Here is a 23,933-nt window from a genome sequence, read left to right on the forward strand (position 1 = left end):
GGCAGGGAGCAGTGCCTATTTCCTACCAATCATACTGGAGCCCTCAAGATTCACAGGGCATTGGGTAGAGTACACAGAATGGTCTTGCCTCAGTAGTGGGGAATAATTAGCCCTAGACTGAGTGTTGACCTAATCCCGCTTAATCTTAAAAGACCCCAAAGGATCAAACAGTAGCACACACTTTGGAAAGGGATTAATAGAAATATATTATAGAAAGTTTCTTATATCATATGTGAAGTGGTCTAATTCCACTCAGAGATACACTGTGATAAGTTAAAGATGTATACTGTAAACCCTAAAACAACCACTAAAATAACAAAACAGTTATAGCTAATATGCCAACATAGGAGAGAATGGATTCATTAATTCCAATTAATCTAAACAAAGACAGAAAAAGAGGAACAAGCAAAGAACCAGTGGGATGAAGCAAAAATAAGTAGCTTGATGATAGGTTTACACTTAACTGTGTCAATAATCACATTAAATATAAACAGTTTAAATATTCCCAATTAAAAGAGATTGTCAGATTGGATTAAAAGAAAGCAAAATCCAATTATACGCTGCCTAGAAGAAATGCACGTTAAATATAAAGATACAAATAGGCTAAAAGCAAATAAATGAAAAAAAAGTTACACCATGCCAGCACTCATAACAAGAAAGCTGGAAGTTACATCGTTAGACATTAGGGAAATGCAAATTAAAACCGCAGTGAGATACTACTACGTATCTATTGAAATGGCTAAAATATAAAAGATTGACCATATCAAAATTTAGAGAGGATATGAAAGAACTGGAACTCTCATCCATTGCTGGTGGCAATGTAAAATGGTACAGCTGCTTTGTGTTAATAGGTTAAACACACACGTACCATATAATCTAGCTGTCCCTCTCCTAGGCATTTACTCAAGAGAAATAAAAACATAAGTCCATTTAAAGACTCGTACATGAATGTTCATAGCAGCTCTATCTGTAATAGCCCCAAAATGGAAACAACCCAAAAGTCCACTAAAAGGTGAATGAATAAACTGGAGTATTTTCATATAATGGAATACTACTCAGCAACAAACAGGGATAAACTATTGATTCATGTAACAACATGGATGAATCTCAAGATATGTATGGTGACTGAAAGAAATGAGACCAAAAAAGAGTGTATACTGTATATCCTATTTATATCAAACTGGAAAATGAAAGTTCATCTCCATTTTCTACAAATTCATTGCAGTATTATTTATAATATCCAAGACATGGAGACAACCTACGTGTCCACTGACACAGGAGGGGATAAAGAAACTGTACAATGAAATCTTGGCATTTGTGACAACATGGATGGACCTTGAGGGCATTATGTGTAAGTGAAATAACTCAGAAAGACGAGTGCTGTGTTATCTCACTGATATGTGGAATCTAAAACAAATAAAACAAAACAAAAAAATGAACTCATAGATACAGAGAAAAGATGGGTGGTTTCCACAGGCGGAGGTGGGTGGGTGAAACGGGAGAAGCAGCAAAAGGTACAAACTTTCAGTTGTAAAATAAATTAAGTTACAGGGATGTAATGTACAGCATGACGATTACAGTTAATAATACTGTACTGCAACCTACTAGAGAATGGACTTGAGGATACGGGGAGGGGGAAGGGTAAGCTGGGACAAAGTGAGACAGTGGCAGGGACATATATACACTACCAAACGTAAAATAGATAGCTAGTGGGAAGCAGCCGCATAGCACAGGGAGATCAGCTGGGTGCTTTGTGACCACCTAGAGGGGTGGGATAGGGAGGGTGGGAGGGAGGGAGACACAAGAGGGAGGAGATATGGGGATATATGTATATATATAACCGATTCACGTTGTTATAAAGCAGAAACTGACACACCATTGTAAAGCAATTATACTCTAATAAAGCTGTTAAAAAAAACTGGTTACTGCAAAAAAGAAAAAAAAATGAAGTGACCAAAAGAATGTGTATTAAGAGCCTAAGAGCCATATTGTAATGGAAAAGAATCTGAAAAAGAATATATATATATATATATATATATATATATGTATATGTATAACTGAATCACTTTGCTGTACACTTGTAACTAATGCAACATTGAAAGTCAACTATACTTCCGTTTAAAAAAAAAAAAAATCTCTAGGAGGGAAAAAAAAAGATACAGTTAAAAAAAAAAAAAAGAGCCAGATCAAAAGCAGGAGGATGGTGGAAATGTTTCAGGCCGAGGGAGCACAGGCAGGAAGAAGTCTCTAATGAACAAGGAAGCTGGGGATGTGAGACTGGCCAGGGAGGAAGAGCCTGGACCTCCCGGGGACTTATAAGCAGGGTTAGGGGTTGGAACTTAGTCCTAAGGCAAGGGAAAACCATTAGAAAGCTTTAAGAGGCAGGGAGGTAATGACAGTCAGATGTGCTTTCTCAGAGACAATTCTGCATAGAACAACGTCTATGCTCTGATGCTGTGTATGTAAGAAGAAAATGTGTGTGGGGGGCGGGACGGGGTATGTTACGTAGGCATGTAAATGCATTAACAAGACTGGAAGGATAACAGGCCAAAATGAAAGGGAAAGTGGGGTGCAGGTAGATGGTCAAGCTAAGAAAAACTTTCAAGGTTTATTCTATACACTTAGGTATTATGTGAGTCTTTAAAAAACCATTTTTATTGGGGTATGGTTTGCATACAGTGAAATGCACAAGTTTTACTGTACAGTTTGATGGGTTACGGAAAATATGTAACCTTGTAACTCCTATCAAGATATAGAATATCTCCATCATCCCAGAAAGTTCTCTCATGCCCATTCCTGGTCGCCTCTCCTTGTACCTTCCAGGGACAGCGACCACTCTGATTTATTTCACCACAGATTAGTTTTGCCTATTCTAGAACTTCTTGTAAATGGTACCATGGAGTATCTATTTTTGGGGGGTCCAGCTTATTTGCACAACACGTTTTTGGTATTCATCCATGTTGTTACACACATTCATAGTTTGCTCTTTTTAATTCCTTCCATCACCTAGTAGTAATGGATTATATGAATATACCAAATAGGTTTATTCACTCACCCGTTCATGGATTTGGTTGTTTCCGGTTTGAGGCTGTTGTGAATAAAGCTTCCATGAACATTTTTGCACACACACAAATACTGTACTGCATATCTGGAAGATGCTAAAAGAGTTTATTTTAGAAGTTCTCATCACAAGAAAAGAGATTTTGTAACTAGGTGTGGTGATGAATGGTAACTAGACAAATTGTGGTGATCATTTCACAACAGATGCAAATATCACATCATTGTGTCACACGCTTGAGGTGAGTATAATTATATGTCACTTACACCTAAAAATATTATACCTCAATTAAAATAAAGCAGGGAGAGGAAGAAAAGCTATTTTATCTCATATTCCTCCAAAGGTAATATTAAGTATATTCCATGTCATCAGAGCAGACAGATCATTTAACTGTTGATAAGGGTCTAAGATATGAGTAAACCATGTTCGCCACAGAGTAAAGGATGCACATTTAATTTTTGATCAATTATTTTTCTTTTTGGAACTTTTGAAAATTATTTAAGCACTGGTAAACTTTATACATCCACACATCTAGACATGAATACTGTTTCTTCAGAAATACTAGTTTTGTTTCCTAATATACCGCCTGTGGTACAGTTTTCCCCTTATTTTCGTTTTCAACAACGTTTCTGCTTACTTTCATGCTTTCAGCGATTCAAGAACTATTTATTGAATGCCTACTATGTAAAAGATACTGACAAGTATCATTAGATATGGTAGTTAGGGCCCCTGCCGCCTTCATGGAGCTGACATTCAAAGTGGTGCAGATACACTTTTAATAAACAAACACATAGCTACAGATTTTCGTTAAGTGCCGCGAAGCAAGCAAACAGGATGCTGTCTGTGATAGAGAATGATAGGAAATTCTCTTTTGCTGTGACTTAATTATATATTAACTCTCCAGGCCATTACTTCAAATGATTTCTAGTTGTTAAATTTACATACTGGAATTTTACTACTCTGTTTAGTTTGTTAGTCCCAAGCTTCAGGCTTTTATTTAGAATAAAAGCTACAGATGAATAGAAAAGTCACTTAGCTAACTTGTCTTCATCCTTTAGGTTTCAGTTGGAAGGCCGCTTTCTCTGCATCTTCTCTCATAACACTTACCACAATTTGTAATGATTATATGGGAATTTTTTAAATGTCTGTCTTCCCAAGAAACTATCACCCCCATTAGGGCAGAGAGTGCTCAGTGCTTCCATGACTGCATCCCCACTACATAGCACAGAGCCTGGCAGACGGTAGGGACCAGAAAAATATTTACTGAATGAAGGAGTATTTCTGCACACGTCAGGAAGATTTTGATGATGAATTCCTCCTGGTTCTACAGATGAGATTCTCCTTTTGAATCTGTGAATGACTCAGACTCGGTTCTAAACAGGCTATCCCTGAGAGTGTGGTCTGAGATTCATATGCTCATCCTACTTTAAATCTGCATTTCCTCAACTCTTAATGCAGGTGATCCCTGACAAATGAGTAAATGTAAGGAGAAAGTCATACTTTTTGCTTAAAGGTTTGAATTGTAAACGAAGAGGACATATTGTCGTGTCTGTCTAACTTTATAGCAAAGAAGTGGTATTGTATAGTTAGTCGTTCTGACAGACTCCACAGCCAGGCTGCCTGGGTTCAAACCCTGGCTCTCATTCACCAGCCATGCGACCACAGGCCAGCAATCTAACCTTTTAGTTTCTCATTCTCTTCATCTGTGAAAGGAGGATAAAAATAATATCTACCTCAAAGGGTGATTGTGAGGCTTAAAAGCATGAATACAGTACATGTAAACATGCTTAGAATAGTGAATGGCAGGCAGTAAATGCTAGATAAGTGCTCGTTATTAATCTCAGCAATGCATAATACTCACTAAAAACAATTCTTCTTGAATTTATCTTGTGCGACTTCATTGGCCCAAAAAGTATGGCCCTGTATGAAAAAACCTGTATTTCTAATACTTTCTAATTTATCATATTTTCCAACCACAGCTCTACCTCTGAAATGAATGAATATATTAACTGAAGGGAGAATTTATATCATAATGATCATTATTTTAACGATATTATAGAATTTGTAAGAATAAAGAAATGTTAAGACAACCTACAGTAATTTAAAATGCCCTTTGTGGTACTGACCTTTAAAAATAGCATTTCTGAATTTCATAAGCTGGTTTCCAGTCCTACTTACAGAGTTGGCTTTAACATCCAGCTTTTCATTTGGTCTGAAAGCGGGTTATTTCTAGAGGAATGCGGAGGGAAGGAGAAGAGGTGGAGTCTTTCTGGTGGAAATGTGAGAACAGCAGCTCTTTGAATGTTGTGCGTGACGTAGCCTGGGAAATGTGAGCAGCTGCTGGTGGAGTGTTTCACACGCAGCGGGAGAGTGGGAAAAGCAAAGAAGCAAACCACCAGGGCAAACAAATGCAGAAGAATGGGTGGGGCGGGGTCAGGCTGCAGTGAAGGAGGGAGGTCAGGCTAGAGGGAGAAGGACACTTAGAAGAATAAAGAATAAAGCAGTGAGAATTCTGAGGAAAGGGCAAAGGTCAGCTGCACAATAAGGGAGAAGGAAAAGGGGCATGAAGGCAATTTTAAGTACTCATAATTATATGCGTATTTCTGAAAAGAAATTAGAGAGATCAAGAGGCTAAAAGAAATACATACATAAAACTGCTGTTTAAACACATTTAACAGGAACACATCACATCTTTAAGAACAATAATAAAACTATTATATGTATTGCCATAGTAGCTGGTTTCAGAACTAGCAAAAAGTGTTCCTGATGAAAACAAATCAGAAAGTAAGTAGTACAGAAAGATCAAGCATTCGGGTAACCAAGCTAATACTTCATAATGATTTTGGTTCACTTTATAAAATCTCTAAAAAAATTAATATGCCTTTCATTCTAACTCATAAACGTATCTTTGACTCCTACTGGCTTCATTCTCATTTTGTACCTCATAAATTTTTTTGGTCACACTCCCTACATCATTCATTTTTCTCCCTATGGTCCCACACATCCTGATGCCTTTAAAAAAAAACAAAGTATGCCCTTGAAAACTAGATTCTTCTTCTTTGGGGTGAGGAGGCTGGACTCTGGAACATCTGGTCTATGTTACTTTCAAGGGTACCTGGGCAACTTCAGTATCATTCCTCTTGAATAAAGTACAATTAGCTGTAAAAACATTGTAAACCACAGTGACTGAGGAAAATGTCCATAAGCTTGACAGTGCACGTTAACCTGAGTGTGTTCTAAGGGCTGTAACTAGCCTGGACATTTAGATTTACACATTCCTTTAAATCTTTAAAGGGACTCGTTCACTTCTGTTTTTTTTTTTTTTTTTTTTTTTTTAAACAGAGATGAGGTTCAGCATAAATGATTGTTCTCTCTTTACTGAAAAGATGTTTTCCTAGAACTCAATTGTCCCTTTTTTCACGGGTCATTCTATTCCTAATGTCAACAAATCCTTCTGTGACCCAACCTTTTCTAAAACAAACACATTCTTCTTTCTTCTTTGTTCTTTTCATTTCCTTTACCTTCAACTTAAAAAAATTCCTGCCAAAGGGCACATCAAACTTGATGTTATAGTTGAAATCTTTTTACAAGAGCTACCTACAGTTTAGAATGTGTTAGAATAATTTTTCCTACAATATTTTTGGATAGTGGCTTTCAGTCTTTTCAAGCCTGTGGATCCCATATTAACTTTCCAAGACTTAGAGGATCCCCACATAATAAAAGTATTACTTAGTATCTGTCAATTGTGAAAAAGTGACCGACCGATAAAAATCGGTATGAGTTTAGTAACCACACCTGCAGTTACTTATTTATGAAAAATACTGGTATATGGGCAAGACAGTTTTGTATTCTAGCTACAGACAATGCTTCATGCAAAAATATATTTCTACACCTCTCCGTAAAACTCTGTGACCCACAGTTTGGGAACGAATCTTTCATACGTGGTCACAGATCAACAGCATCTCCTGGGAGCTTGATAGAAATGCAGAATCACAGATTTCAGCCAATACCTACTGAGTCTTGGGGGGTATTTTAACAAGCTCTGCAGGTGACTCTTACCCATGCTAGGTTTTGAGATTTACCTTCTAGACCAGTACTATCCAACAGAAATATAAGGAGAGCTGCATACACTATTAAATTTTCTAGTAGACATACTGAAAAAGTAAAAAAGAAACACTGTCGGTTGTTTTACTTGAAGCTACAGGCTCACTTGGTTCATTTTCAATAGAAATATCTAACTTTGGATAATCAAAAAAAAAGAAGTGGGTGAGAGTAATGATAATAATATATTTTACTTAACCAAATACATCAAAATATTTTCACCTCAACATATAATCAATACAAAAATATGAATGAGATGGTTTACATTCCTTTTTTTTGGTACTACGTCTTTGAAACCTAATGTGTATATTACACTTACAACACACTTCAATTTGGACTGGCTACATTCAAGGGCTCAGTATCTACATCTAGACCATGTGTCTTGAAATATAGTAACTATAAATTCATATTTACTTTATGTTTATTATATTCATGCATATTTACATTTTAGATTTATAGTTATAAATTCATATGGTGTTACTAGGAATCTACTAAAAGTTCCCTTCACCCTTTTCTTTCTGCCTCAAAGATGAGTGCTTGGGTCTCCACCTTCTTGTAGCACAGCAACACTCCTCTGATACAGAATTTTCTGCATGACATTATGCTTATTTTCCACAGTGTAACTCCAAAGTTCTCAAAGTGTCTTGCAGAAGTCATATATATATTTAACCTTTTAAACCCAGCTGTACCCAGCAAGTGTTTAATGTAGAATAATGGTTATCAAAGTGTGGGCTCTGGACCAGCAGCAGCCTCACTTGGGAGCTTGTCAGAAATGCAGAATCTCAGGCCCCATCCCAGACCTACTGAATCAGAAACTCTGCAAGTGGGGCCCACACACAGTGATCATACAGTGATCTGTGTTTTAATAAGTCTTCCAAGTGATTCTGAGGCTCACAACCATTTGAGAACCACTGATGCAGGAAAACATTTCCTTTGAGAACGGCCACAGGCTTATTTTCTTCTCAGTTCTGTGATCTAACTACAAGCAGAATCATTTTTGGTCTTATTAAAGAAAAAGCCACGGAAGGGCATGCTAAGGGGACATCGGCAGAACCAACCCTCAGCAAAACTGAAGTGAAGAAAGTTGGCTGTCCTCTCCTCACCCTCAGTTGGTAATGGGTCCACACTATTTGTAGGAGCAGACTGCCCAGCTCACTACATTTCCTGCCAAGAAGGGACCCCATAAACCACAACGGAAAACGATTAGCCCAAGATCCTTAAAAAAAAATAAAATAAAGAACATAAGGAAAATCCATCAACACATTTAAAGGATCGAATCATGTACTCAACGACGATAAGAACATACATACACATATATTGGGTTGGCCAGAAAGTTCGTTCGGGTTGTTCTGTACAATGGTATGATGACCCGAACGAACTTTTTGGCCAAGCGATAGCTGAACAGACGCCTGCTTCAAAAACCTACCTCACCCAAGTAAAGGACATAACCTTCTCCGTTGGAACTTTTAATTTTTTTCAATTAAAAATCTTGTTTAGTTTTTTTAAAAAAATGAAGCGATGCAAATATTTGTTGGCCAGCTAAATATGATTCCATGACCTTCCACGAATCTTGCTAATCTTATTACACAGACCAAACTCCCAGTCAGAAATTACTGAAGAATTTGTAAACCAGAGATCTGAAAAGGTACTACTTTTATAGTATTAGTGTCGCAATAGCCTATATATATATATATACACACACACACACACACACACACACACACATATATTTGTTTATAAGATGGAGAAAGGGAGGGAGGGCGGGCCATTATGGAAGTAAGGAAAGAAAATTCATCTATAAAACTTTGCTTAAGGGCTTCCCTGGTGGCGCAGTGGTTAAGAATCCGCCTGCCAATGCAGGGGACATGGGTTCGAGCCTTGGTCTGGGAAGATCCCACATGCCGCGGAGCAACTAAGCCAGGGCGCTACAACTACTGAGCCTGTGCTCTAGAGCCCATAAGCCACAACTACTGAGCCTGTGCGCCACAACTACTGAAGCCTACGCACCTAGAGCCCGTGCTCCACAACAAGACAAGCCACCGCAATGAGAAGCCTGCGCACTGCAACGAAGAGCAGCCCCCGCTCGCCCCAACTAGAGAAAGCCCACGCGCAGCAACGAAGACTCAACGCAGCCAAAAATAAATAAATACATTTATAAAAACAAACAAACAAAAAAACTTTGCTTAAGATGGCGTAAGCAGTGAAGGGAGTTTTGGTCACTATGTCCTTGGATCAGATAGGACAATTACAATGTCTGGTTGCTACATAGTAGATGCTTAATCACTGCTGACTGAATGAAAGAAGGAAAGAATGAAAGAAGGAATGGAGTATATAGAAGATGAGGGTCTACATCCCTGTGACAGAAAGTTACCACAGAGATGTGACGATGGAGTATATAACTGCCCGTATGACTTTGGAAGAATCTTAGGAAACCTTTAAAAACACATAATTCATGATGCTGTCCTTAAACATATTTAAAGAATGTCATGCATGGAAATGTCTTCATATTTAATACTTTTCAAGTGATTACATTTTATACATCCTACAGTCAACGAAGCATTTACATTTTATATTAAATGTATTTGCAGCTTCTGTTGCTATTCATGGGTTTACTCATGATGCAGAGAAATGGGCAGAACATTCCCTAGTAGTACTTCCCTATAGTACTTGTGTTTGGTGACTAAAGAGCACAACTATGGCACTAAAAGTGTGTGCAATGCTTCAAAATTAGAAAGGTTTATCGTCAGTTTTTCTTCCCATTTGGTTTCAATACCCATTTCTACTGGATCAGGTATTAACATTGGTTCCACTCTGAGAGCTAATTCATTAAAATCACTTTTGGCTGATTTTAGTACAGTTGCTGAGTTATAAAGACAATGAGGAATATAATGCTGTATAATTTTATATTTGAAACGACAGGTGTGCTTTTAAGGGGTACAGTGAACTGGGCTCATTAATCCATTGGCTTGTAAAGGAAGCTTTCAAAGTTGATATCCCTGAGAATTGTTTAAAACAGAAGTGAAGCATGAAAAAAAGTGAAGTATTGTGTTGCCCAAAATAGCTTTAAAGTATGACTCTGTTAAGTCCAAACTTAACAGGACTGTGAGAAGAGGCAACAAAAAGGGTAGGGAGTTGCAGTTCACAACTGATTCAGATCGTGACTGACACCTAAAAGCTGTCTGACTGTCACTGTGTCACTTACCGTCTCTGTAAGTCTCAGCTTCCTTACTTGTACAAGGGAACAGTGATACTATGTAATCATAATGTTTTGAGGATTAAGTGAGGTAATGTACACGAAAACTCTTTGTAACTACAAGGAATGATGGTTTCCTTTGTCCAAAACACATTGTCCGATGGTCTCACAGAAACATCCACACCAACGTGTCTATTCTGAGGGAGAAAATAGGATCTTATTACCACAGAGAGTTTCAAATGGGCAAATCAATGTCTCTATACTTCTATTCGTGGATTCAATATAAATCCAGAACTCCCTATACATTCTATTTCTATGTACAGACACTCTGTGACTGGGTCTTACATTGCTATTGATGTTCATATCTATGTGGTTTATGTGTTCCTATCATTTTGAGAGATACTACACACAGCTAAAAAACCAGCATGCCTTTTTTAAGTCAAAATTAATGGATCATGTAACTAAACCCAGGATATTCTGATATCAAGTAGACATAGCCTGGTAGTATGTCACCCTACTTCTTCTGTTACACTATTTGCTCACATGTAAGACTCTTTTTCTTAGGCTTATATCGGCCTTCCCACTACCCCAACTCTCCATTCCTGGTTTTTCTTTGTCCTATCAGACACAGAAGCTAAGATGAACTCACACTTCTGTCATGATTTTAGTTAACTGACCTAGCACTGTGAGTGAATGAGTTCTTTATTTTCATAGAAATATGATGTCCTAATAATGGTGGGCTCACACTCCCCTCCACAGAAGCTGGGTAATGCTTTAGTCTCACATACATTCTTCTAAATGTAAAAGGTTCTCAACAGGATGTGTGAGTTGCTCTTCCAGTACTGGGGATAAAGGTGTTTGATATGAACCTCACTTCTTGCTTTGTTGACTTTCTGAACAAGGACTCAACATTCATAATGAAGCCGAGTGGTTAGAATTCTGGTCAAAGAAAAAAATGGAATCAACTTGACTCAGTTATGTGCAACCCCAAACCTTGTATTTATCAGCTTTCTGCTAAAAACACTTCTTAAGCCTATTCTTAAGGTCACGTTAAAAACTAGCAACGTGTGGAATTTGCCACAGTAAGAACATATGCCGCAAACTGAATTATTTAATATGAGAAGGCTGTGTTATATGCGTGTTGGAGATGAGGGGTTGAAAAGTTAGAATTATATTGATAGGAGGAGGAACATAATCCCAACAGGTCACGTTGGTATTATGAAGAAGAAGCAACTCCACTGATTCTAGACTAAATTTTGTCATATGTGCATCTCCCCCAGATATCCACATACACAATCATAGGACTGAACTGGCTGTGACCTAAGACGAAATGCATTACCTCGTTTTACAAACGAGGAAATAGAAGCTGGGCGACGTCAAATGGCTTTCCCAAGATAACATGGTCAAATAATAACTGAGCTTCAGTTTGAAGTTAGGTATTCTACTATTCACTCCTACACTCTTCTTACGACATCACACTATCTTCTTTTATGTACTTCCCTATATTTATAACCAAGTCCTTATTCATTTTAAAGAATGGATACAAATTAAGCTATTCATATTTTCTCATACTTTATATTTAAATAACAGTGTAACTATGATGGATCACTTAGCATTGATTTTTTTTTAACTTTTCCTATCATAATATTTTTATCTCATTTGTAAATTTACATGCCATTGTCACAGATTTACATCACATTCTGAAAGCAAATGTGGCATTCAGCTCACTAAAAGAAATTTTAAGATAATAGTTCAAGAGTGCTTGAATGGAACGAATGTGTCCATTGGTTTTCCTTGGACATTTATTACTTTCCTTATTTATGTTTAAATTGAGAAACATACTAAGGATGAAACTGATAAGATTTTAATAGTACTTAACCACTAGGGAGCAAATAGACACAGAAATGCATGTAATCTCTTAAATATATTGCCTTGCTTTAGTCAATGCCACTTATAACAATCTATCATACATGTATTTCAAGACTATCCGTCACAACAAAAATTAAATTATATGAGATCTCAAGAGGTCTTGAGTTTGGAACTTGTTTTTATTAAAGATCTAGCAATTCTTTAACAGGACTTTCAGTCACACCCCTAAATGGACTGCCAATAGGAAAAGCAATCTGGTTTACCATTTTTTTCTTACTGAAACAAATATTTTTATTTTTATTTTAGTATACAAATATAAATTATAATATATTCATCTCAATATGTACCCATTATAATAATGTTTACTTAAAGAGTACTGTAATGTACAAAAAGCCCATTTTATAATATTAAGGGAGGGACTTCCCTGGTGGCGCAGTGGTTGAGAATCTGCCTGCCAACGCAGGGACATGGGTTCGAGCCCTGGTCCGGGAAGATCCCACGTGCCGCGGAGCAACTAAGCCCGTCCGCCACAACTGCTGAGCCTGTGCTCTAGAGCGCACGAGCCGCAACTACTGAGCCCACGTGCCACATCTACTGAAGCCTGCACGCCTAGAGCCCGTGCTCCACAACAAGAGAAGCCACCGCAATGAGAAAGCCCGCGTGCAGCAACAAAGACCCAATGCAGCCAAAAATAAATAAATGTATATAAAAAATATTAAGGGAAAATTACAAACTGCAAGATAATATCTACGATTACAAAACTTAAAAATGATATCTGCAATTTAAAACAGACTGGAAGTAAAATGTAAACATATTATAAGTAGCTGAATCTGGAAAACAAATATTTTTAAACCCAGTTTCCTCTTTCCTCTCTGTCCCCAGAAGCATACTCTGTGCATCTTATGAAACCAGAAAAAGAGAGAAACAATTCCTTAATTCTATGGTCAAACAAGTTTTAAGGTTTGGGGGTGTAATGGTGGCCTTCACACATTGAACATATAGACACACCTATTCCACCATTACATATTCTGAGTTCTTACTGTGAGCCAGGTACTGTACCAATAACTCTACCTGAATTAGTTCCTTTAATATTACAGCAAGCATGCTGGAGACGAGGAAATGGACAATCAAAGAGGTCAAGTGACTTCAAGTAAGTCTGATTCCAAAACCTGTATGCTATAATAATAACAATTATAACTGCAATAACACCAAGAACTAGAATTCACACAGTGCTGACCATGTGGCTAGTACTTTACTAAGCATTTCCCATGTATTTTGACTTACTCGTCCTGATAATAGACAAATGTTTTAGAAACATTTAACATCCCCATTTTCTTCAGATGAAACACTGAGGCACAGAAAAGTTAAATAACTTGCTAGAGGTCCCACAGCCAGTAAGTGTGACCTTGAGCACACCTACATTCCCTTTATTTACTATGCAAACCTATGAAAAACTGCGTTGTGTGGGTTTGTGATAGGACGATCTTTCTTTAAAAGATTTAGAATGTGTCTTACCATTGACTCTTGTTTACATTAGGATTCCAAAAGGAAAGATGTGTTAAGAATCCAAGTGATGATAGTACAAAGCAACTGCATGCCAGTAATTTAGTTCTTCCAGCATGATTCAGCGTTATCTTCCATGTTTATTGCAAGATATAGTAAAGTCTAACGCTAAGCCATTAAAAAATGAATATTAATAGGCTTGAAAACATACACATAGGGAATTATTAAATAATACAAAATATCCTACACTCACAAAATATTATCATGAGTATCACATGAAGAAATTACTTTTATTGTTCCTTACAAACAAGCTTTATCTGTATATTCTCTTACTGACAGAAGGAACCGCAATGCTTATAATATGCCTACCTGCAGAAGCTTCCATCTGGTGTTCAGGTCTTCCAGAGTGCTGAGGTTATATGGTGACAGCTGAATGCCCAACGTGGTGAGCTGGCGAGCAAGGTCATTGATGTGGCTTACATTCTCTTTGAGAGGTGCAATTTCTCCTCGAAGTGCCTGTGTGACATAGTCAAGGGCAAAATGGAAGATGAGAACATTTAAAGCAAAAAAAAAACCAGGCACATGGGAACTACAAAGTATCGTATTTTGTTGGAGGTGTCAGCAACATTTGCTCTATTATAGTGGTATTATGACAATGAAGATTCGTTAACGGGTGGATAACTAATATCTATTGAGCACTTCCTAGGTGCCTAATCCTGTGATGAGCTCTGTCCAAACGTAATCTGATTTTATTCCTACACAAAAACACTATGCAGTTGGTAGTTGGCGAATTCTCATTTTATACATGAGAGAACAAAACTGCAGAGGTTAAACCTTGCCCAAGGCCCCATGGGTCAAACTTGGGGAACCGGGGTTACATACTCAGGTTTGTCTGCCTCCAAAGTGCATATTCTTAACAATTAAATTACCTTTCCAAAGAAATTCAGGATTGGCAAAGGAAAAGGAAAAATACGATGCTGCTAGACTCTAAATTCTACTCATCTCACAACCAAAAATGGAGGCTTTTTTTTTTAACAGTAAAAGATGTACTCAATCATAAAATATTACATTCCAACTTCGTACCAACTACATAATAAATCGATTCACTTAGAGATTAGGGTATTTTGTCAAATCCTAAGAATGACTTCCAGGTCTCCTGGTATTTTAGTCCTTGTAGTAATGACTGAAGAAGGCTCCCATGGGGCTTCTCAACTGTCTCTGAAGCACGACAGCAGGATTCTGTGATGCAATGCATCATGACAATCTGTTGAGAAGAACCCTATGCAGATACGGGGAGGATGTTACCATGCATCATATCTACCCTATCGAGATGACATTTATGGACCTTTAACGTGATGCATGATGTCCCAGTGTTCCAATGAGCAATTTCTAAGGGACAAATTCCCTCACTTCGGAGAACAGTTTGTGTAATACGATGTCTGTGCACAAGGACATCACTTACTTGGCTATACGTGCTGTTTTGACTTGCTTGATCTGGGCAGGTGTTATTTTTGTGGTTCACTTTGTTGATAAAACCACTGTTTACACTGACTTCATCTATAACCTTCCAGTTCCTTCTGACTCCAAATGACAGGAACCAGTATGTACATTCTAAATAAGAATGGCATTACCTCTCAAATCAAACTGAACATCTCATCCCTAAAATGTGGCATCATATGGAGTATAAGACTCTTATATAGTTCTTAGATAATAAGGACATTGCGACAATCACTCTGTTGAACTTACAGTTTTTTAAAAAGTGGTCATTAAAAATATTATATTAAAGAATCATGGGGTTCCTTCTGGGAGTGATAAAAATATTCTGGAATTAGTAGTGATGGTGGCACAGCTCTGTGGTTATACTATACACCACTGAATTATACACTTTAAAAGGACGGATTTTATGGTATGTGAATTATATATCAAAAAAATAAACAAAGAAAAACAAAAGAAACCGTCTGACTGACCACACAGATGCGAAAAAATCATATCAGATGTTTTTATCTTTATTCGATTTCATGTCAGTGGAATGTCATAGGAGTCATTCTGAAACTAAGAAAGTTCATATAGGAATTGATAGTAAATATTATTCCATTTCCTTATAAATAAATACATGGATTAAAAGAATCATAGTAGGACTTCCCTGGTGGCGCAGTGGTTAACAATCCGCCTGCCAATGCAGGGGACATGGGTTCAAGCCCTGGTCTGGGAAGATCCCACATGCCATGGAGCAACTAAGTCCGTGTGCCACAACTACTGAGCCTGCGCTCTGGAGCCCGCGAGCCACAACTTCTGAGCCTGCACGCGTACAGCTGGTGCTCAGCAACAAGAGAAGCCACCGCAACAAGAAGCCCGCGCACCGCAACAAAGAGTAGCCCCTGCTCGCCACAACTAGAGAAAGCCCGTGTGCAGCAACAAAGACCCAATGCAGCCAAAAATAAATGAATAAATAAATTAAAAAAAAAGAATCATAGTAAGTGCCCATGGAGAGAGGCAGTTAAACCCCATAAACGTGAATTCGTATCTCTAAAAGGAAATGATCCATAATCACACTGTTTTGCACAATAGAAAGGTTAGAAAACAGATTTTTTTGTTTGTTTGTTTTTTTGTTTTTGTTTCTTGCGGTACGCGGGCCTCTCACTGCTGTGACCTCTCCCGTTGCGGAGCACAGGCTCCGGACGCGCAGGCCCAGCGGCCATGGCTCACGGGCCCAGCCGCTCCGCGGTACGTGGGATCCTCCCGGACCGCGGCACGGACCCGTGTCCCCTACATCGGCAGGCGGACTCTCAACCACTGCACCACCAGGGAAGCCCAGAAAACAGATTTCTTAAATGTCATTTGGGGAAACCTGGACAAGAACAATGATTACAAAAATGGAACCACTGTCTTCTGGGTAATAACATGAGTTTCTAGTAACCACAAGTAAATATCACATGAGTGGGAACTGTAAGTAGGAACCATCGCAGAGATGACAGGATAGCCGGGCAGAATCTGACAATAGTGCAGATTAACCCTGTACACTAATCACTGCCTTCACTAGTGACGTTCTCAGCTGTCGAGTTCAGTATCCATGTCAGTTAAGTCATATCTAGATTTCAGCTCCCCTTCGATTACATAATGTACATGGTTCAAGGGTCTCTTATTAGAGTATTTTGATTTTCACTTTCTTCCCCAAAGTCCTGGACACAGATTTTTAATCCTGCCTCAATGTTTTGGAGGATGAAGGAGATTAAAAAATAAGTTCCAGCATTCATGATTAATCACAACACTCAGTCTCCTTTCCCCTCTCCCCCCTCCCTCCCCATCCCCCCCCCAGCCCCCCCCCCCACCCCAGCCCGCGCGCGTGCACACACACACACCGTCATGGGATTTTGTGGCTTCTGTTTTTTTTGCTTGTATCTACCAATTACAGTAGAAGTTCCCTTAACTGATCTCCACTTAAGACTCATCAGATTAGCCAGAGCCTTCATTTGTCTGGGAAACATACTGCCTGGTGCCTCTAACAACCTCTAAATAAGATGTTAGAGATACCTGTCAGTATGCATGGCGTTCAGCTCTCATTAGCTGACTTGTCAATGTGTGTATGTTCTCAAACCTGCTTTTGCCAATTAGTATTGCAATTACATAATTTAATGAAAGATTTCCTAAACCAAAGAAATATAAGTCTAAGAAGAAAATAAGTTATTATTTCTATAAAAATATGGTTAAATATTCTGGAAAATTGCTTTAAAAGAAAAAGAAGTATTACTGAATTGGGTGTGGACAAGACAACTGTAAAAGAGTAGGAAAACAACCTGAAAATTTTAGAAAGATTCTGTATTCAGAATGCTTCTCATGTTTCCCAGTGGACTCTGTCTGCATTAAGGAAACCTGAACTGGAAATCAGAACGTCTGTGTTATCAGTGTGATTTATGGAGAACTCTAATCAGAGAATTTACACTCAAAGAAAAAACCTTCACACAACATTAAGATATTAGTGACTATTTTAACATAGAATAAAAAGTTTAAGACATATTTTTTATGATTCCCTAATTTAACTGACTTTTTCAATTAACTGTTAAACTCTAGGTCCTAACTGAGTTGGAATAGAGAGCATCTATTTTAAATTTTGACTACTACGATTTTATTACCACTGCTACTGCTACTACTGTTATTATTAAGGGAGAAAAGCCACATGTTCTGTTTAATCTGAATGCCTAAGTCTCTGTTAAGATAAACGGAAGCTTTGATTAGGGGGAGGTCAGTTGCTAAAGAGAGAATCTGGTGCAGAGGTTCACTTTGGGGTGATAATTGTGATGGGCCCGAGCAGAAGGAAGAACTTCAGCCGGCTAGAAGTCACTGTGAGGGAACTAAGCACATGAGAATGGAGGAAAGGAGACAGCTGATGGTAGAAAAGAGAGGAAGAGAAATGACAAAGTGAGAGAGTGCCATGGACATCTATACACTACCAAACGTAAAATAGCTAGCTAGTGGGAAGCAGCCGCATAGCACAGGGAGATCAGCTCGGTGCTTTGTGACCACCTAGAGGGGTGGGATAGGGAGGGTGGGAGTGAAGGAGACGCAAGAGGGAAGAGATATGGGAACATATGTATGTGGATAACTGATTCACTTTGTTATAAAGCAGAAACTAACACACCATTGTAAAGCAATTATACCCCAATAAAGATGTTAAAAAAAAAAAAAAAGGAGGCAGGAGAGTGTTTAAGTCAGTCTTCACTTTGATATCTGACCTAGGTTCTGGTGGCATACCACCTGAGGACGGCCCACTGCTGTAAGTTGTCAATGCCTAGAAGTGTACATAACAAGAAGCACGGTCCCCTAAACACTGAGTCACAGGACATACTATGTGAAGAGTGAATACAGGTACCATCTCATTTAAGTGGATGTAACATTGCGTTTGACTGTATTTTAAATATTAGCACTTCTAATACTGCTAATTTAATTATTAATGCACATAGACATTTACATTTAAATTATTAAACACTAAACATAAAATGTCAAAAAGTAAGGCTGACTCTGAACAATATGATGTGCTATTTAAATACTACCAGAATTTCATTAGATTTTATTCTAGTGTGGAAGCAATAAGTGAGAAAACATTCAAGGGAGCCATTATACTCTGGGTTTTCTCTGAATCACTTAAACATCTGGAATATGTGCACCATGAAAGAGCAAACCAAGTCTAATTTTATTATGACTAGTTTCATGCAGGCAGAATTTTCACTTCATTAAATGCTGTCTGATTATAAAAGTACTGATTTAGAATGATAATAAGTCTAATATGTCAAGTTTTCCTTTTTTATGATGTTTAATTGCTTGTCAGAGCTTTGCTTCGATCTTTATGTAAAGATTTGTTCAAATATAGACTCAGAAGCTCAGTCATCAACCACTTTGCAACAAAAGGAAGGAACTGTCTATTAACAAGGGAACATTATTTCTGAGGGAGCAATTTTGACTTGATAGTTAAGGACTATTCTGCAAGGCACAGAAGGTCAGTTTGGAGCATTGGAAAAGGTAAGTTGAGGCACTTTGACTTTGGGGGGCCTCCGTGAAGTAGGAAGCAACAGACCTGGCATATAATCAGTGTGCAATGAATATTCGTTGAATGAAAACATGAATTAAGGGTAAGTGGGAACATTTGAATTAGTTTTGAGAGAGACTGTGAGAGGGAGGTGACCAAAGAAACGCAGCGAGGCTGCCAAACAGTGTTGAGGGCTCATTTGAGGCTGAGGACCACATTTTTTTAGCAGAACCAATCTGCCCGATCTTCTCTTTCTCCAACAGTGCTCCATGCGAGCATGGAGAAAACAGTTGAACCAAGTTTGGGATTCTGTCAGATGGTTGTGGCACAAATACCTAGGGACAAGAGAGTTTAAATTTTAGCCAGATGTGATTGCAAAACACAGCTAAACTGGATTCAGAGGGAAGTGAAGCAAGATGAGGCTCGTAGATGGAGAGAAAGTAGAGGGGTCAATGGTGGAGGTTCAGGACAAACCAAGAAAGGCCACAGCAAGATTAGCTGTACAAGCGATCAGGAAGGAGAGGAGACTCTGGGATGCTTGAATTAGCTCTGCCATTCAGGAGTTTATACATTGTGTGATGTGATATACATATCACAGTTATATGTGTATATATCTGACATATATATACACCACTTTATTTATATATTAATGGTGCTCCTGAGAATCTGAAACTCTTCCCTTCTTAATGATATCAAACACTGTTCCTGAAATCTTAACCTACTACTTCGTAGAGCTCCTATCTCACTTACCAGGAATTCCAAATTAGTCTGATCTGACAATGAAATGTCATTCTAGGGCTATATACACTGGGCAGAGAAATTTACGTGACAAATACTATCTAAGAAACGAAGTAGGGTCTAACTGCATTTGTCTCTACAATGAAACCTTGCTGAACAAAACTGTGAATGAAAAGCCCTAAAAAATAGCCTAAAAAGAGTGTTAGGAGAAGTCCCAGGATTCTTCACACTGGCTTAGTAGCTGAGGGGAAGAAATGGAAATCATGTCCTGCAAATCCAGGTCTTTGCTTCTGGTATTGAAGCTTCTACATGTGGCTCAGGGAAGGCTTCACGGAACTCAGTCACCCAGAATTGGGGGTAGGTACAGCCCAGCTATGTTCTTGCAGCTTCTGCATTTCTGGATGGGTGTATCATGCTGATGGGAGTGAATGGCCACCGCTGGAACCAAAAGAGTCAAGGACCATATCCTGCTCTGCCCAGAAGCTCAAAGCCCTCCTGGAGCCTCTTAAATAGCTGGGGGGAATGAGCTACTCAAATGTGGTTGGACCAATAACAAAGAAACACAAGAGGAGATGTAGGCAAGGCTTTCACGAAATGCATCAGGCTTGGAGACTTCCCTTGTTATCTCCTATTCTTGACTCCTTACTCTGGTTGGCTTCCCACCTGGTATAGTGCCCAGGACGTAGATCCACCTTTTGTCTCAGATACCGACTGCCTTCGGGAAGCAGAGTCTGAGTGCTTTTAAGAGAAGAGTGAGAGAAGCAGGAGGTAGGGCAGAAAAGCTAAGTAAGGATGTGGTCTCAGGTGGAAAACAGCATCAACCTTGTCTCATAGGAAGCTCTGGCACACAAATTATACCATAAAATGTCCCACCTTAGGACAAAGAGGTTTGTTCTCTTCTGTTCCAATGGCCATCGGTTATTGGCCGCTAGCTTCCCCCTGGCAGTCTTAGAGGAGAAGGGGTGGTATGAGGTCCCAGGCAAGGGGCCTTCCTTTTGGCTGAGGAAGGTTTTCTGGAAAAGGGTGCAACTATGAGTCCTTATCAGCCAGCACTCAGAGTTGCTGTGTGATGAGTGTGCCGGCCGAGTAGAGGAATCTGGCTGGGGTGCCAACGGCATCCACTACATAGACTAACGTCCTCCAGTTCCCCAACTTCCTTTAACCCTTGGACTTTGGGTGTCACGTACTTTTTTTTTTTTTTTTTGCAAGAGACCTCTTATGTGAATTCTCACTGCTAACATTATAAGGCTATCCCATCGACTTCGAACAAAACTGATACATTCCACCCTTTCCATAAGTTCTGCCAAATACTAAGGGATTGTGTGGAGCTAAGACACAGGGGGTAGTTTGCAGATTGAATGAGGACTTCCCTCTGCCGTTAGGATCACTTTTGCCTCTGGTAGAGACATTCTTGACAATAAATTATGCCACTGAAACATGTATCCTTTTTTAATAGAGATGCGACTGCACTGCATTCCAGCATCAGTTTTTACTGTGGCAGCCTGCGGGCAAAATATTATGCTGTTTTTTTTTTTTTTTTTTTCCCACTGTCTTCCTTGCGTTCCATTTTCAGGGCAATTCTTGTATGTGCTCCTATTTGGGCATGATCACTTTGGATGAGCAAACTGAATACGGACATAAATAATGAAGCAGATTCAGAACTCATGACCTAGATGTAGCATAATCAGGATGACTTGGGGTAGGTTAAATTTAAAAAAAAAAGAGTTTAGGAAAACAATATGAAGTTTGTAGGCATGAAAACATCTAGCACTTTTATTTCCCAAGCAATTATCAGTAATTATTTTAACTATGGTTTTCCCTCAGAGTCACCACACTTCCAAACTTGTGGCACTAAAAGAATAGCAATTAACTGCTGCATTTTTTCCATAAGGAATCCTCATGTTTCTATGAAAAATGATCTCTAGTTTCTCTTCATATTATTGGAAAAGAAAGTGCACCCAAATACAAAAGCATAAATTCTTTTTTAACATCTTCTTAGGTGCATCTATCATAATTCTTCAACTTTCAGGACATGGCTTCACTCTGAAGCTTATAACCCCAACGCTCCTAAAGGCTGAATTACAGCTTAACCACACTTATAGTGTCTGTCTTCTTTCTTTTTTATGCATGTTCATTTTGCCTTCACAAATATAAATTGAAAATGAGGAACAGAACAGAATTGACCAGAAAGGAAAGGTTTTTGCCTATAAGAACAAGTGGTACACATTTGAGTTATTTTGATTTCCTTGGAAACTACTTTCTATAATCCTAACTCTGGTTGCTAATTATTTCTTTTTTATAGAAAAATGAAGCAAATAAACCAAACCAAAACAAAAACATATCAAGCTTTCCATAGCTTTCTAATGACACAATTAAAACAAATCAAAAAGGTAGCTCATGAGTGCTTTACAGAGGCTAAATGCAAAATACGCACAATTAAAATAAAAAGGTCTCTAATGAGTATAAATAAATCATTTAAGCAGACCACGTTCTTAGGCTGCTAAGGAAACAGAAGAAATGCCAATATTTTCTTCCTGAGAAATTGTAATTATATGTGACATCAGGCACAATGGCGGTTAATGAAATCTATTTACTTATTTAAAATTAAGTAATAATCCATAAACCATTAAAAACATCAACCACCCGGACACTGATAGTCAAATTCAGGAGTTATTTTAGATTAAGTTTTACATTTAACGGTTTTGAATTTGCAAACAGTGCCCTGGCAAAGACATGCGGTCTTGCTCTCACCTTTCCCTTCATGGCTCAAAACATCTGTCTAAGGCAGTGACTCTCAAACGACAGCATGCATCATACTCACATGGAGGGCTAGTTAACACACAGACTGCTGGGTCCCACTCCAGCATTTGTGATTCAGTAGATCCAGGGGGGGGCCTGAGAATCTGGCACTTTTAACAAGAACTTAGAAGATGCTGCATCCCTAGAACTCCCCAAACTTATTCTTGACTTTGCACGCTGTTCTCTCAGCCTGGAGTTTTCCATTGGCATCCTCTGCCTAGCTGACTTGTATTTTGCTACTCAGGTCTCAGTTCCTGTGACCATGAAAGACAGCCCATCCCTGGTTGCCCTATCTGAAGAAAGGTCCCCCGATTTTTCTCACTCTCAGAACCTTGTTTTCCTTCTTAGCACCGATCGCACTTTGTAAGTGCTACTTATTTGCTTATGTATTAATTCATTATCTGTCCCTTCACAAGACCCTAACCTTTATTAAGGCCATTCGATATTATTTTTTCACTAGGGTATGCCTGTACCTAGTACATGATAATCCCTCAATACATTTTATTAAAGAATAAACAGTCGAGAGAATTAGGTACTAATACTTTAGATTAACAGCTATTCTCGAACTGCTTCATAAACACAGTTTCCTACAGAAATCTGATGCTGGGTTCCTAAGTGAAAGAAGAGAAACCTGCTTATTTCCTTCAGATTCTGTATCTGAATTCTTTGGATCTATTACTCGATTTATGTTGGAGCATACACTAATTTCCGAAGTATCTCTAACGCTCTGGGCAGGAATGTAACTTTCAAGTTTTTGGTACTAACCAGGGGGTTTTTATAAAAATGAAGCAAGTGGGAAAAAAAGGGGGAGTAATCTATTTAAGGAAAATATGTTCTTTTGGTAGTGATACACGTGGTGTAGCCTTCTGCAGGGCATTTTGGCAAGACTGAATAAAAGCTTTAAAAATACTCATACAGGAAAAGATGAGAAGGCTACACAGCGGGGTCTCCATTTGGAGGTATATAGTGGCCTGGCCAAGGAGACAAGGGGACTGAAATCCAACCTGGGCTCCACTACTGAACTGGTGAACTCTGGCACAGGGCTGGAGATCTCTTCGATGAAAGAGGTACCTTTTTCTACTTTGCCCAAAGAGGCACTTGTAGGGAATGAGATTATAGATGCTGAAGGTGAGATTACGGATGATCTCTGT

General features: G+C 38.6%; 1 protein-coding gene across 4 annotated transcripts in view; it reads right to left on the reverse strand.

Annotated features, from left to right (window-relative positions):
* DMD (dystrophin) overlaps positions 1–23,933 on the reverse strand; it is a 2,234,319-nt gene that overhangs the window by 315,784 nt on the left and 1,894,602 nt on the right. For all 4 annotated transcript variants that reach the window (XM_027096086.1, XM_027096084.1, XM_027096085.1 and 1 more), the window contains one exon: positions 14,094–14,240. In XM_027096086.1, the coding sequence (XP_026951887.1) occupies positions 14,094–14,240 (147 nt within the window). The remainder of the gene's footprint in view (positions 1–14,093; positions 14,241–23,933) is intronic.

Source organism: Aethalodelphis obliquidens, unplaced genomic scaffold (genome assembly GCF_003676395.1).
Source record: "Aethalodelphis obliquidens isolate GAN/ISIS:26980383/991018 unplaced genomic scaffold, ASM367639v1 scaffold98, whole genome shotgun sequence".
NCBI lineage: Eukaryota > Metazoa > Chordata > Mammalia > Artiodactyla > Delphinidae > Aethalodelphis > Aethalodelphis obliquidens.